Source organism: Alternaria metachromatica, assembly GCF_023757995.1.
Source record: "Alternaria metachromatica strain BMP 0045 chromosome Unknown scaffold_14, whole genome shotgun sequence".
NCBI classification, from domain to species: Eukaryota; Fungi; Ascomycota; class Dothideomycetes; order Pleosporales; family Pleosporaceae; genus Alternaria; species Alternaria metachromatica.
This window is the reverse complement of record NW_026055505.1, coordinates 564,917-580,501: the sequence shown is the minus strand read 5'-3', so window position 1 is coordinate 580,501 and position 15,585 is coordinate 564,917. Positions and strand designations below refer to the sequence as shown.

The 15,585-nt window shown below is 54.4% G+C and overlaps 6 protein-coding genes across 6 annotated transcripts; 5 read left to right on the top strand and 1 right to left on the bottom strand.

Annotated features, from left to right (window-relative positions):
• Positions 1-232: 232 nt before the first annotated feature.
• On the top strand, positions 233-795 carry J4E83_006506 (uncharacterized protein; the record flags this gene model as incomplete). Its single annotated transcript, XM_049333418.1, has 2 exons — positions 233-239; positions 287-795. The coding sequence occupies 2 exons, from the start codon at positions 233-235 to the stop codon at positions 793-795; spliced, it is 516 nt and encodes a 171-aa protein (XP_049187594.1).
• Positions 796-1,966: 1,171 nt separating this feature from the next.
• On the top strand, positions 1,967-4,063 carry J4E83_006505 (uncharacterized protein; the record flags this gene model as incomplete). The annotated part of the gene is made up of 1 exon (XM_049333417.1): positions 1,967-4,063. The coding sequence occupies one exon, from the start codon at positions 1,967-1,969 to the stop codon at positions 4,061-4,063; it is 2,097 nt and encodes a 698-aa protein (XP_049187593.1).
• Positions 4,064-5,030: 967 nt separating this feature from the next.
• On the top strand, positions 5,031-6,279 carry J4E83_006504 (uncharacterized protein; the record flags this gene model as incomplete). The annotated part of the gene is made up of 4 exons (XM_049333416.1): positions 5,031-5,138; positions 5,225-5,312; positions 5,376-5,533; positions 5,605-6,279. The coding sequence occupies 4 exons, from the start codon at positions 5,031-5,033 to the stop codon at positions 6,277-6,279; spliced, it is 1,029 nt and encodes a 342-aa protein (XP_049187592.1).
• Positions 6,280-6,862: 583 nt separating this feature from the next.
• Positions 6,863-7,879, top strand: J4E83_006503 (uncharacterized protein; the record flags this gene model as incomplete). Its single annotated transcript, XM_049333415.1, has 2 exons — positions 6,863-6,988; positions 7,379-7,879. The coding sequence occupies 2 exons, from the start codon at positions 6,863-6,865 to the stop codon at positions 7,877-7,879; spliced, it is 627 nt and encodes a 208-aa protein (XP_049187591.1).
• Positions 7,880-8,065: 186 nt separating this feature from the next.
• Positions 8,066-9,704, bottom strand: J4E83_006502 (uncharacterized protein; the record flags this gene model as incomplete). The annotated part of the gene is made up of 3 exons (XM_049333414.1): positions 8,066-9,225; positions 9,276-9,611; positions 9,662-9,704. 3 exons carry the CDS (start codon positions 9,702-9,704, stop codon positions 8,066-8,068), a joined length of 1,539 nt encoding a protein of 512 aa, XP_049187590.1.
• Positions 9,705-12,645: 2,941 nt separating this feature from the next.
• J4E83_006501 (uncharacterized protein) lies at positions 12,646-14,779 on the top strand (the record flags this gene model as incomplete). Its single annotated transcript, XM_049333413.1, has 6 exons — positions 12,646-13,008; positions 13,120-13,412; positions 13,879-13,950; positions 14,026-14,060; positions 14,115-14,192; positions 14,238-14,779. The coding sequence occupies 6 exons, from the start codon at positions 12,646-12,648 to the stop codon at positions 14,777-14,779; spliced, it is 1,383 nt and encodes a 460-aa protein (XP_049187589.1).
• Between the last annotated feature and the right edge of the window lie 806 nt (positions 14,780-15,585).

Here is a 15,585-nt window from a genome sequence, read left to right as displayed (position 1 = left end):
CCGTGAAACTGTAGAAGCATCATCAACGAGCGCTCGACGTACATAAGACTAGCTTCTCTCAAGCTTCTCGCCGATAGTTTTGCTTTTGATCTTCGAGACTTACCATACTTACGATAATCTACTCGTGCTCAATCAACAATAGGACTTAGATAGAAAGATACCCGTGCCGCAGTCTGCGCCTCATCGTAACCCTCACCACCATCTAATCAGCTATCAGACCAATCCACCAGCCATGTTTTGTACGTCTCCCACCCCTATTCAATTCTCCCTCCCTAACAAGCCCCAGCTCTAAACACAACCGCGACCCTCCACCACGTAACGCACCTCCCCCGCTCCGTCTCCTTCGCGACAGCTGTCTCCCACCTCCACAACCACGTCCTCCTCATCCGCCTCGATCCCGAATACGCCTCGCACGAAGACCTGCCCAGCGACCCATCCACCCCAGACGCAAAATGCTACCGCATAACCGACCACATGAACGCGCTGCCCGCAGGTCTCTGGGACACAACCGTCAAGTTCGACGCCCACATGACTGATCTCGACGACGGCGTATTATGGACTATCAAGGCGCCGTTGGGACTTACCCAGCGGACTACGTGGCGGTGTTTGAAGACGGAGGGGTTGAGTGAGGGGGATAGAGAGGGTGCTGAAGGGTGCGAGTGGAGTCTTGTGGAGGATGTGGAGATTAGGGCGAATAGGATGTTGGTGGGGACGGTCAAGGCGAAGTGTGAGGAGAATTGGCCGGGGGCGCATGGCAAGTTTTTGAAGTACTGTACGGGGGAGACGGCGGCATGATGAGCTATGGATGGGAGGGGGGTTATTCGGGTCTACAACACGCTGGAGTATCGTGACTTGGCCCTTGGGTATGAACCATCGTGGAGTACAGCGCAAGTTTGTACCCACTAGATCTGTAGCAAATCTAGATGCGAACACCATCGTGACACTATGCCAGGTTCTTACGCTAAGATCAACAAACTCTTGTTGTCAAACCTAATGGACAACAGCTACAACATGCTTGGTGCAATCCTCACCCGCCCTTCAGGAAACATGGAGAAGCCCGGCTGAATGGTCCATGTGCCGTTGGGCCCAAGGACGTATTTTGCCTGGCGTCTGGGGCGAAAAGTTCCAAGGCGGAGCCTCTGCATCTAGAAGGCATCCAGATTGGCGGAATTTGTACCAGTGGCGGGTCGTGGATGTCGGCTAGACGCAAAAAGGCTGCTGCTGGTTGACCCTGCATAACACCCACTGCAGGTTGGAGACCTGACCCTGAATGCCGATGCCTTTCTCTTCATATCTTGAATCTGAAGAAAACGACCATCTCGCAAGATGAGTGAGATGCCTGTAATCCAAGGCTCTTATCAGCTCACGCGACACTGATTCAACGGTCAAGCGACCAATGTCTCTCTTCGGAGGTGCGCTGGTGACATCGGAGGCCGCACGTGGCGCGCCCCCAATCGGGCCTTCCGGATCGACGCGATAGCAACGATAAGACATTGGACAACAGCAACTCGCTGCACATGAAGTCGCTGCACGTCGCTGCTGCTGGCATCCTTCGCGTCACTTGGTCGCACACCATAAGCATCGCACCCAGATGCCCTCAAGTGATGCCCGCTCGCCTTGTCAGCCAACGGCCAAGACCCCTTCTTGAACCGAAAGGCTATTGATCGGCCTCTGGCTCGCCGCATAACACGGGCCATATCCCCGCCTTTCTAGACTGCACTGAACTGCGCGTTCCGCCATCCGCTCAGCTATCAAAAACCGCGCACCCAACCACCGGGTCAGCGTCAGCTCCTCTTACGTTCGTTCCTTTTCGCTGGTACGGGCCTGTTCCCACCTCTCTGGCTGCCATCTTGCTCCAGTAGACGTGACGATATCCTCCCTCGGTCTTCGACTTCTTTGATCCTCCACCTTCCCCGCCCCGTCCCGCTTGTCGCCGAGCACGCGTACCGCACAGCCACGCTTCGACATGGAGCCTTTGTCCATCGACTCCGTGGTCGTCGACCACAGCGAAGTGCGTCCCGCGCCGGGAACCCCGCCATCAGACGCCATCATGATCGAGCAGCCAAAGCTCAAGGGCAGACAGCGTCTTTTGAAGGGCCTACAACGGATGGGCTCGTCCTCGAGTCTGGCGAACTTGGGTAGACCCCGCTCTCACAGTCTAAGAAGCGGTGGAAAGGCATCCATGTCTTGCGTCTCCCTCGCATCGCCTGGCTCACCATATGGAAACTCATTTGGCAGTTCTTACTCCTCGGAGCTGTCGAATGGCTTCTCCACAGCTCCTACGTCGGTCGCCAACAGCCCACCTGGCACGCCCTTCTGGGACGAGAGGACTCGTCTGCGGATGAAGACACCAGATATCCCGTCCTCAGTGCCTCTTCCTTCCGCCCGACGACCCTACACTCGAGACGGCATCGAAGCCGAGAACGACTACTTCTCGCGACCCGTCCACAAGGTCCAGAAGCGGGCAAACTTCAACTTCTGGAGTGATATGCCCACTGAGATTCGCATGCAGATTCTGAGATACCTTGAGCCGAAGGAGGTTGTGCGTTGTTCGCGCGTCTCCAAGTCATGGCATACAATGTGCTTTGATGGTCAACTGTGGAGCGATCTTGACACGAGCAAGTTCTACCGCGACATCTCGGCCAACGCTTTGGTCAACATCATCACATCGGCGGGTCCGTTCGTGAAGGATCTGAATCTCAGGGGCTGCGTACAGCTGAGAGAACACTGGGGCAAGGACGGCTTCATTGAGTCCTGCCAGAACCTGGAGAACTTCTCGCTTCAGGGCTGTCGGATCGATCGGACATCTATTCACTGCTTCTTGCTTCAGAACAGTCGCCTTGTCCACGTCAATCTCTCGGGTCTTGCGGGCGCGACAAACGCGGCGATGAAGATCCTTGCTGCACATTGTCCGAAAGTCGAAGTCTTGAACATCTCGTGGTGCAACAATATCGACAACCGAGGGCTGAAGAAGGTTGTTGAGGGATGCACGAAGCTGCGTGATCTCAGGGCAGGCGAGGTGCGAGGCTGGGACGATGTTGAATTGATGGTTGCACTATTCAAGCGCAACACTCTTGAAAGGCTCGACCTGAAGAACTGCGACAGTCTTAATGACGAAGCACTGGCTGCTTTGAGTGAGGGTGTAGATGAGGAGGTTGACGTTCTTACTGATCGCCCCATCGTTCCACCGAGGAATCTCAAGCACCTGAACCTTACGCGCTGCCGCAGCATCACGGATACTGGGCTGAAGACCCTGGTACATAACGTCCCGTCTCTAGAAGGTCTTCAAGTCTCAAAATGCGGCGGCTTGACCGACGATGCCTTGACCAGCCTCCTCCCCACCGTCCCCGTCCTAACCCACCTAGACATCGAAGAAATCGACAACCTAACAAACGACGTCCTAAAGACTCTATCCGAATCCGCCTGCGCCCCCCACCTCCGCCACCTCTGCATCTCGTACTGCGAGAACCTAGGCGACGTCGGCATGCTCCCCGTCCTAAAAGCCTGCACCCGTCTCGCCTCCCTCGAAATGGACAACACACGCATCTCGGACCTCGTCCTCGCCGAAGCCGCCTCCGGCCTGCGCAACCGCAACCGTCTTGCCCGCGGCCTCACAAACTCCGAACGCCCCGAAGTAGGCCTCCGCATCGAAGCCTACGACTGCGCAAACGTGACTTGGACCGGCGTCCGCGAAGTCCTATCTCGAAACGCGGAGATCACAAGACCGAATTCGCGGTCTGCGAGTAAAGTAGGGACCTACCCAAGTGAGATCATCAAGCTGAAGTGCTTTCACAATTGGCAGCCGACTGTTGAGGAACATACTAAAAGGGTTCTGAGGGGTGACTTTGCGGCTGCGGCGAGGCTGGAGCGCAAATGGGCGGATTGGATGATGTTGAATGAGGAGGCGGGGGTTGGTGGGGCGGGTGCGCGGCGTAGGAGGAGGAGGGCGAGAGAGGCGCAGATGATGCATGCGGATGAGGAGGAGGCTGGGGCTGGGGCTACGGGTGGGGGCGGGAGGAGACGCCGCGCAAGAAGTGGCCCTGGCGGGTGTGCTGTTATGTGAACGTGCGGTTCTTGGTCTTGAGATTTCTCCACCGCAACCTTTCCTTTGGGGTTCATGAGCTGGTTGTTGGCCCCAGGTTTGTGGGCTGATACTGTGATGGTGGCCATGGTTTGAATACGATGAACATGTGTCTAGGATTTTGTTTTCCGAGCGCGAACATTAGATCTCAACGATGTTTTGGCATTGGATGTTTGGAGTTTAAGGTCCGGTTCATCTTCTACATTCATAGATCTGCACATGCTGCATACAGTACGATGATCCAACACATCTTCATACTTGTTCAACACATCGATTTCCGTGTAACAATTTCGCACGCCAATGGGTTGTGTGATGAAGAGAGCCGCGTCCCCACGTGAGCGCGTGACTAGCTCGAACTGGCGACGCGTCGTTTGCTGGCTGCGTTACATCATCTCGGACTCAACCCCATCTCAGACTCAACCCCATCCAACAAACATGCGCATATCATCACAAGCTGGCAAGGCCGCCCACTATTCTTGCGTCAGTATCGAGTAAGCATACCTAGGTAATGTGCTCTCTACCCATAGACGACAGGACGGTTTCTCGGAACATGATGTATCCGGACCAGAGGCGGCGTGGGTCTGCTTATGAGAGAAGCGCGGAAATCTTCCGAGGCACTAGGTAGCATTACCAAGGAGCTCGTTTTTAGTGTTTTTGTAGAGTCTGTGCGGATTTTGGTGATAGCCTACAATACACCAAAAACGAGCGTCTTCGTAATCCGGCAATACATCTTGGCACCATTGCCATGGTATAGCCTCTTCTCGCGATTGCTAAGCCGGTAGTGTTACGAAGCTGATAGCCGAAGCATTGGATATGTATTGCACGAACGGTACCTAGTCATGTGTTTAAGTAGGGAATATAAACACCCTGCCACCTCACGATACACATACAAAGAAACTCACACTCAACACCTCTCTGACAGTCTTCAATCACTTCTTTTAACATCTCGATGGCGGAGTATCAGAACAAAGCGGCATGGCTACCAGGCGTAGGGAAGCAGGTCGAAATCGGTCCTGCCGATATCCCCGAACCGGGCCCAGAGGAACTTCTCATCGAGGTAAGGAATGTGAACAGGGAAGCCAGTTCATTTGTACTCGCATTCACCTTCCTGTGCAGCGTTTCTGACAAACGACATGATGACAGGTCAAAGTGGTGGCTGCCCAGCCAGCAGAATACAAGATCCAAGAGGGAACACTTCCGTATCAGCTGAATTACCCCACTATCATTGGAAGTTAGTATCCGTTCCCAGCAGAGGGGCCTCTGCTATAGAACATGGTTGCTAAGCCGAGTGCAGTATCATTTTCTGGCGTGGTCGTCAAAGTTGGCACGGAGGTCAGCCGCTTCAAGAAGGGCGACCGCATCGTGACCAACAGCGCTGGAAGTATCCGCAATGATCCCCGATTTGGAGCGTACCAGAAATATGCAGTCACCACACAAGAGATGACAGCGAAGGTAAGGGGACGAGATCTCCAGCTCAAGTCTCGCGATGTAACAAACTGTCTGCTAACAACATGGCCTTGCAGATTGGACAAGCGTCCTTCGAAGCCGCGGTGTCCATCTCCAGCCTGGCCTATCCTGCCAGTGCACTGTTTATACACCTGCACCTTGAGAAGCCAGCAGAACATCCCAGTCCCGAGAACAAGAACAAGAAGGTGCTTATCTGGGGCGCTTCTTCTTCTTTCGGCGCCTATGCAACCTATCTGGCTGCTAGAGCAGGTTACACAGTAGTGGGCGTTGCGTCTTCCAAGAATGCGCAGCTTGTAAAGTCCTTCGGTGCTGTGCACTTTGTCGACAGGAAATCACCGACAGTAACGCAAGAGCTTATAGATATAGGGCCTTTCGAAGCCGTCTTGGCAGCTGCGGACGCTGCCCAGGATCAGCCTGTGTTGGGAGCTGTCTTGGCTGCGCATGGAGGCGGTTCTTTTCTGTCGACGATGGGCTTGCGGCCGGGTGTGGAGCTGCCCACTGGAGTTCAAGGAAACTTTGTGGCGATTATGGATGTCTATCTTGACCCCAGGACACGCGACTTTACCACGTGGGTGTGGTGGGATTTCTTGGAAAGGGAGCTCGCGGCTGGGCGCCTGCAGCCTGTGCCCGTCCATGTTCTCGGTGGCCTGGACATGGTGCAAGAGGCGTGGAATCTGCTCAAGGCGGGGAAAGTAAGCGGCCAGAGACTGTTGATAGCACCTGGTCTTTAGTCACTTTGCACATTTTGTTGATAGCTGCGCACTCGCTCAATGCACGTACTTATGTTGGCTGTGCTTCTACCGTTCTCCGAATCGTTGGCATGTTACTATGGAGGAAAATGTTGACAAGCTTGGCTTTCCTGCTACCGCGAATCTTGAACCATAAAATCCCGTCAAGCGTCGCGGCGTTTCCGTGCCTTTTACTCTGAAACTGATGCTAACACATTACGTGAGCTGAGTTCAAATGTTTGGGCTGGTATAATCAAGTCACAGTCCGTTGCAGCTACAAAATTGGCATAATTCATGACACCTTGGAAATTACGTCAGATGGTAATATGAAGCCCCGCAGACTGTATTGAACTGTTAATATGCGTAACAATTATATTGCACTCCCATGTATTGTGGTGTGAAGCCTAGCGTTTGCACGTGAGCGCGCGACTAGTTCAAATTGGCGGAGGCGCGTTCAAGGTTGTTTGCTAGGTAGCTGCATTACATCATTCTTCGGCCCATGTCCATCCTACAAACATCAACATCTTGCCACTAATTAGCAAGGCCGTCAAATCCTATTGCAAACTTACATTCTCGAGCAACGATTATGTGCTCTCTACCCAGAGATGACAAGACGGGCCTGCAGGCTTTCCGCATCGCGGGTCTGCCACCGGATTTCTACTATATCCCCAACTTCATTAGCGTGGAGGAAGAGGCGTCGATTCTGCAGAAGGTATGTTCTCTTCCCACCTCTGATCTAGTCTACAGATTCGGATATCGCGTTGCACATGGGGAGTTTACTTACCCCGCTTACCACGTCTTTCCCCACATACAATCACCGCGCATGACATCCACGTCTCAAACCATACCTCCTCCTGATCCCCCTTGAAATCAACTAACCTCCCCTCCCCCATCAATCTAGATCCCCGCCCAGAGATGGACACACCTCACGCACCGCCGTCTCCAAGCCCTCCCCTCAACACTCACATCCAACAACACGCTCCTCGCCGCTCCTCTACCTAGTTACCTGACCACACCCATCTTACCCCGCTTCTTTGACTTAGGTATCTTTGATCATACGCCCCATGGCCAACCAAACCATGTTCTGGTAAACGAGTATAAGCCCGGTGAGGGCATCATGCCACACGAAGACGGTGGAGCGTATGCTGAGGTCGTTGCGACGGTTAGTCTGGGAGGGGCGCTGTGTTTGGATGTGCTTCCCAAACCCGAAAACCCAGCAGAAGACAGGAGGGAGAAGAAAGATGATGAAGACGAAGAACACGCCCAGCCTCTAAACACAGACTTAGACGAGGAAGAGCAGAAAACCAAAGAAAAGATGCTCACCCTCCCAACCCGCATCTTCCAAGAACCTCGCTCCCTACTCATCACCACAGGGCGTGCGTACAGAGACCTCATGCACGGTATCGCGTCAATCGAGGTTGATGAAGAATTGAATGCGGAGAGCGTTGCGAATTGGGAGTTGTTGAGTGAAGAAGGGAGGAAAGGGGTTGAAGAGAACGGAGGGAGGAATGTGAGGGGGACGAGAGTGAGTTTGACGTATAGGGATGTGATTAAGGTTAGCAGGGCGGCGAGTCGGGTTTTGGGGGGGATGGGTAGGCGGTAGGGGGGTAGGGTGAATGGAAAAGAAGAAGGAGAGGAGGTGTGGATGGATAGATGGAGGTTTGAACATGTTCATGATCTCCTCTAATAACAAAGGAAATGTCAACTACACTTATATACATCCCCCTCTCCTACTCAGCGCATACCCGCTTCCAACACACCCACCCCAAATCTTCAACCAGCAAGCACCCTACTGCTGATTCTTAGCCGGCCTGTAATGCCCCGCCAACTCCACATCCTCCGCACTCCTATCGCTCTCCCTGCGCTCCTCCTGCACCTTATCCGTCCTCTGCGCGTTCTTAGCCCTAACCGCCTTCTTCCTCCTAGCCTCACCCACAACCATCGCCGCAACCCACACCAACCACATAACCGCCGCAATAACACCATACGCAATCGCGCCATCGCGCGAGTTATCCGCCAGCAACAATCCCAATCCACCGTTGATCATACCAAGAGTGATCGCAATACGCCCAACCCAGATATGCGCGTAGGAAGTAAGAGTACGACGCTGCGTCTTCTTGAACAAGATGTGATGTAGAGTTCCGAGGAAGGGCATGAAGAATACGAGGCAGAAAACGAGGATACCGATGATGGCGTGGTAGCTGCTGATGTAGTGACCTCCGCTGACGGGAAGAGCGAGCCAGATACCCATTCCGAATGCCGCGATGTATACCATGTACGCCAAGATCTGGAAACCAGCGTGCAGCCATACGATGCCTGGGAAGGACGCCAGGCGGATGGCGATGGCGCCTGAGGGGAATAGGATGACGAAAGCGAGGGAGGCGAGGACGCCGTGGGCGATTAGCATGGTGCGTTTCTTGGAGGGGCTGACGGACGCGCCGGAGCTGATGGTTTGCACGGAGTTTCCGCCTGTGGCGCCGCCGTTGGGGAGGGTATCGCAGTAGGGGAGGTCGTCGTCGTCGTCCTTGCCGCCCTTGTCGGGGGAGGGGGAGCGCTTGTCTCCTGGGGGGCCGTTGGGGCGAGATGTAGGCCGAGAGGTTGGGCGGCCGTAGTTGTCGTCATCGTCGTCGTCGTCGTTGTTGCTGCTGGTTTGGCTTGGCCTGGAGCCTCCTGTGCCTGCAGCGCCGGAGGGGCGCTGGCGGCAGTTGGTTGGTGTTGCGCCGCCTGTGGTACCGGTTGGTGAGGTGTTGACGAGGGGGTTTACACTTGAACCGCCCTTTGCTTGGGCGAACTGCCAGTCGAAGACACCCTGGTTGGAGTGCTGGTCGATTTGCGCAGAGGTGGAGTCGTCGTTCTTGGGTCCGCCGGAGGACTGGTAGGCGAAGATCCAGCTCCCGCTGTTTCTGGTGAAGTCCATGGTGCCGCCAGACCAGGAGTTGCAGTTTGAGCCTGCGTCACGTGTTAGTTTGTGTTTATGTCGTGGTGGCTGTCAGTCTTACATCTCACGTTCGCGGTCATGACACCGTTTGAAACACCAGATCCTTCAAGCAGAGTGACTTGAGCAGCATCGTTGGGGCTGGGGGGCTGGTAGCTAGTAGTCCTTCTTGGCGACAGTGTAACATTGTTGCCAGATCCTGAAGTGTACACGACGAAGATGTTGGAGTTGGGCATGCCACTGCCTTGGCCAAGCGCAACCCACTCATAATTGCTTGGGGCTGATATCTGGAAGAAGATGTCTCCCGATCCGGATGATGCTGTGCGCTCGGGGATGTTGAGGCCATAGCATACACCGGTAGAAGGGCAGACACTGGCTACTTGGGCTGTGGCTTGGGAGGCTGAATAGGGTTAGCACCGTAGTAAGATGGGGCTGTTGTTGGGGGCTTACCCAGAGCCAAGAGGCCCATGACCGAACTTGTTGTGCGCTTCATCTCTTGTGCTCTGAAACTGAAAGGTCGTTGAATGATGCTGAACACTCGAGGTTGCCAAAGGGCTCGATGTTTAAGGCTAGTAGACAGCGCCTAGCTGAAAGCGTGGCTTGATGGCGTCGTCTCTAGAGGCGATCACGAAGCTATTGATCTGAGTTCAAGTAGCCAAACCAATAGGAGAAGATGTCTTGAGGTGAGTAAGGGATATGCAGTTCGATAGTGATTCGGCAGCAGAGGACAAAGAGGTTTATAGATGGTGGAGCCCGGATCACCCGCCTTCCAAGATACAGCTCCAAGCCCCCAAGAGAGATGCTGACAGAAGCATGGCTACGTACACGCAACCTGGCTTAGTTTGGTGGAGGTAGGTACCTCGCAGGCACAGGTGAACCCAACGGTATTACTGCTGATGTGTGGTTGGACAAGCCTGGCCGAATGCGGCGGCTTTGCGGAGAGCCGTCAGTCACCGGCTGGGCATAGCAAAACACCGTGAGGACCTCGCGATATGACAACACAACTTGTGCAAGCAGTACGCGTCACGAACGCCAGAGGGCCGCGATAACAAGTGAGATCTCCCGCCTGTACATGGTGCAGGGTCTGGCGCAGAGAGGTGGTACCAGTGAGGGCCAGCGGACTCAACGTTCGGCGCGGCTTGGCTGGACGCGTCGTGGTGGCTATGTGCAGGGCCAAACAAGTAAGTTGCATCCGGACGAATGACACGCCAGCTATTTTGCAAAAGTAATGTCCCGGCGCGGGGGCACGCTGGGAACGGCGGGCATGTCAGTTCACGTAAGGTTGGGAACAGGTGTGGTCTCGACGGTCGCGGTCTTGGTGCCCGCTCTTGTGGGCCCTCTTGTCCCGCACGTCCCTCGCCTTGGATCTCCCAACACCCAATTCCAGCGACCGCAATTCCAAGACATGTCAGCAACATGCGTCGAGATCCAGACTCCCATGACTTCATCCTCGAGCTGGGCACACTTTTACAGGAGCATGCTGTCCAGGCTGTGCTCGTCACCGTCAGCCCTCGGTCATCGGCCTAGTCGAATTCCCCATCGGAGATTCGGCCTGTTTCTCATATTACGGTGTATACGCGACATTATTACCACTGCATGGAATTGCCTTCTACTTTGGGACCATCGCACTGCAGCTGCATGAAGTCCGGTCGGTTTCACGTGGCGCTGTTCATGTCTCGATAGGCGCAGGCTGGTGGCTTGCAAGCGTGGCAGCCTCAGCCCTGAAGGACCGCGTCAGCTCGGAGCGCGACAGCTCGGAGCGCGAAACCTTGGATTCCAGGAAGTAAAATCAACACCATCGGCGTCTTCTGCTGGGAATCACCGAGGCATCACGATGCCAAGCTAGCTGCTTTCTCTCAGCATACGTCGATGATGAGTTATCGACATCTTGTTGCGGGGTTGCTCGATCGCGAGAGCCTTCGGAGTTAAGTGTGAGGGCCGATAGTGAGTTGTCGCACGAAGTCAGCACCCGCCGCCCCAATCTTTCACATCAACCGTCTCACCTCCGCGCACCTCGCCGTCTCCTCGCAGTTTGTGCTCGAGTGCACGTTTCTCTTCTCGCGTGCATTTCACGATCAGTGTGTTTTTCGATTCGGTTGTTTTCCTCTCCTTGCACCGACAAAGGCCCTTTTCCTCATCACAACAATTTTGCAGCAATCACGTGTTGTCTCTTGCACTGCCACTTCCAAGTTTCTTACTCACCCAGCCAATCAACACCCCGGCAGCGTACGTCGGTCGGGAAAGGGCCGAGCAGAAATCTGGGGTATTACCGTCCGCTAAGGAGTAACATCCGGCCGTAGCGGTAGTGAGCAATGAGCATCATACGATGCCTGCGATTCCAAATTCACATTGCTGCGCCTCAGGCTTAGAGTGTATTGGGAGTGAAGCTGCCAGAAGAAGAGCTAGGTTGACAACTAGAAGGCTGTGGTTGGTGGAAGCTCATGGTGGGTAGTTCATCTCCTCGTACATCGTCAAAGTGCTGTACAGTCATGATTGGGATTTCCTTAGTCATGGTCGATATGAGGAAGGTACATCTCTATGTGTCGTTGTGGTCACCGCACATTGCTCGGCGTGACGGCGTGTCCTCATCTACGCCACGGTCGAATTTCATCAACGAGCACTCCACCTTCTCCTTCTGAACACCAGGTTCGGCGATTTGAGTCTTTGAGAAAGTCAGAGGCGGTGAGCAGTTCTCCTTCCGTCGAGATTCGAGCGTTATGCTTTGGCCAACTTCTCTCAGTGGTCGCATGTACCTACTTCTTCAGTTCTGACATTTTCGTCCGTGCTACCATCAGGGCTAGCGGGTACCTGTCCCTCTGGAAAAGACCCTTTGAGTTTCGGAGTATCTTCCGCACGTGCCATTAACTTTCACTTTGAACTTATTAGATGGATGCCGAAAACCAAAGCCGCTCGACGAGATCGCTTAACGTCTAAACACCAAAGACCGCTCCAAATAACACACCGGATCCCTCCAATACGTACTGGGTAGTCTGCGATATCTTCCCCGCATTCTTGCCTTTTCTCCGAGCTGCATGTTGTACGTATATTAGCGATCATCCGGCAGCTGCATTTAGCCTTCGGTATAGTGACGCCCAGTCACACCACAGATGTCGCCCACATCACTAGAGCGTTCCTTCTCTCCGCAGTCCTCATTTGCGTCCAGAGTACCTTTGGCGTCATCTTCATATGTGTTGAGAGATGGCGTTCAGTGCGATAGATGAGATGTCGCCAGGCGCACAGCATGAAGAGAACATAAGACGGCCAGCTCCTTGTTCCTCACACCAAAACGTCGCCGAAGCGTTCCCATAGCTTCGCACATAGACAGGTACCTCCGCAGCATCGCAACCACCACGATGTTGCTCCTCACCCTCCTCTCCCTCGCGGGCCTGTTCACGACGACAGCCGCCCAAACCACCAACCCCCCAATCCGCTACATGCCCTTCGGCGACAGCATAACGGAAATAATCTGCTGGCGCTCCAAACTCTGGCAACGCCTCCAAACCACGCCCTTCAATTCCTCCACCGTAAACTTTGTCGGCAGCGGCAAAACCGAAAACAACTGCGGCGACACAACCTACGACCGCGACAACGAAGGCCACTCTGGTTTCCTCGCTATTGACATTGCGAATAAAGGGCAGCTGGATGGGTGGCTGAAGACGAATCCCGCGGACGTGATCACGATGCATTTGGGTACGAATGATATTGTGCAGCAGAATAAGGCGGTGGGGGATATTATTAAGGCGTTTGGGACGTTGGTGGGGAGTATGAGGGCGGCGAATCCGAGGATGAAGATTGTGGTGAGTTTGTTCTTTTTCATACTTGCCTGTGTACCTGCGTAAGGTGCGCTGTTGTACAAGCGCTATCTCACCTCATTGTATACCAATTGCTTACTCACTCTGCCATCATAGGTCGCGCAAATCATCCCCATGGGCTTCGGCAACTATAACACCAAGATTCAAGATCTGAACCGCGCCATTGTGCCGTGGGCTCAGGGTCTCAATACGACGGAAAGCCCGATCTGGGTTGTGGACCAGTACGCGGGTTTTAGTGGAACGGCGGACTTGAGGGATGGGATACATCCCAATGATAGTGGGGATGTCAAGATGGCCAATGTGTGGTTTCCGGCGGTTGTCAAGGCTTTTGAAGCGGTGAGGGCGGATAGGGGCACAGCAGTTGGTATGGTTGAGAGGGAGTTTGCTGGGTAGATGGCAATGCTATCAGATATTGGCAAGGTGTGAGATTGCGTAGTCAAGAACCATATCATGGAACTACCATCCACGAATGCACGATGAAGTTTAGTTCTGGATGCTTCGTAGGGCAGTCGCGACCAGGCGAGACGAATGCACGTGACGCTAGCGCCATGACCTGACGCTAAAATCTCCAGCGTGGGGCAGCGGCGCCCAAATTGTCAACTCCCCGACTCGAAGGCGCATCAACAAATAACAGCACTCACGCCCACCGCCTGCAACGCCACCCCTTCACCACGGACACTTCGGGCTGCATGCTTTTATCTCGTCGCTGATCGCCCAAAACAAACCCTTAGACGCCTGCACATAGATAGCCGCCATGGGAGAATCAAGGTAGGCACCGGGCCCGAGGGGTTAGGCTGCGGCCATCTGCGCAGACACCTTCACCACGACCATACGCTGACCGCAACACGTGAACAGACAAGAACTCGTCGCCTGGTTGAACAACCTCCTCCAGCTCAACATCACCAAAGTCGAACAATGCGGTACCGGGTACGTTGCGCGCGCCGAGGATAGAGGGGCACCCCTGGTCTGAGGAGTGAGGACGTGTACTGACATGGCGGACAGAGCAGCGCTGTGCCAAGTCTTCGACAGCATATTCTGTAAGTCCTTCACCTCACCTAGGCGCGGATGAGATTAAGACTAACAGCGTGCAGACGATGTGCCCATGTCGCGAGTCAAGTTCAATGCGAACACTGAGTACGCATACCTGCAGAATTTCAAGGTATTACAGAGTACGTCTCCCCTCCTACCATCACTGTTCCCCGCTAACAGTCCAGACACGTTCGCCAAGCACCATGTCGACAAGCCCATCCGCGTCGAGTCGCTCGTAAAGTGCAAGATGCAGGACAACCTCGAGTTCCTCCAATTCGTCAAGCAGTACTGGGACCAGCATTTCCCCGGCCACGAGTACGACCCCGTTGCCCGTCGCAAGGGTCAGGGTGGTGTCGCGACCGGAGCCACACCTGCACCCCGCGCCGCAGCATCGACTGCCCGAAGAGCACCAGCTGCTAGCAACACGGCTGCGCCTAGGACACGCACACCGCTTGCATCCGGGGGAGGAGCCGCCAGTGCCGCTCTGCGCGAGGAAAACAGCGCCCTCAAGGAGACTGTCACGGGCCTCGAGCGCGAGAGGGACTTTTACTTCAGCAAGCTGCGCGACATCGAACTGCTGATTCAGCAAGCAATGGAGGCCGACCCTGAGCTTGAGAAGGATGAGGGGCTGCTCAAGCAGATCCAAAACATTCTCTACTCCACCGAAGAGGGCTTCGAGATCCCACCAGAGGCTGAGGGCGAGGGTGCGGAGGAGGAGACGTTCTAGCCGAGCGTCAGTACTCTTTCTGATGCTCCGACAGCCAGTTCAGACGTGCAGCTTGACAACATCATTTCCGCTGCGCATACGTTATTGGAAGCGGCCAAACGTACAAAGACTCGTCGATCTGCGGGGCTCGATAGACGTACAGAGCGCGCTGAAAGTACTGGACCTTCCAAAACCCTCGTATCCGCAAAGCCTGTGAAGTATACACCGTGTGCGGAGCCTATTACTGCCAATCTTTCAGGCTCTTTTATGTTTGTCTCTGAGCCCACTCGGGTTGTCACTGCGCAGTCTGCTGAGTTGTCGGAGGAGAGTGAAGTGTTCTAAAGGTGGGTATGGTCATGATTGCATTTGGAAGCGAGGATACCATCTTTCTAGGGAGTTTAGCTTCCTATTGTTCAATACACGATGTTTATGAGTTGTGTTTGATGTTGAGATTGAACTGTGTTTTTGAAGTGTCTGCTGATGCGATGGTGCGATTGTGCGCTGCTGGAGATGGGTACAACGTTACTCCTGTCAAAGTCTACAACCCGAGAGCACTCAACCATCGCTTCATCCCTGCGCGTTTCTCCGTAGCCCCGGTTCTCATCCATATCATGTCACTCATTATATCCTCCGCCGTACTCTCCGCATCAATACTCCATCCACATGAATAATCCGGGTTACCCGGATCCACTGGTGCCTATGTATACCCTCAATTAACTTCTCGTACCTCTACAAGACGGATGCAACGTTACATACCCCTTCGATGCAACATGCCCACCCCCTAGGATAAAGATCCACCGTGCAATCTGTCAAGTTGGCGACGGGTA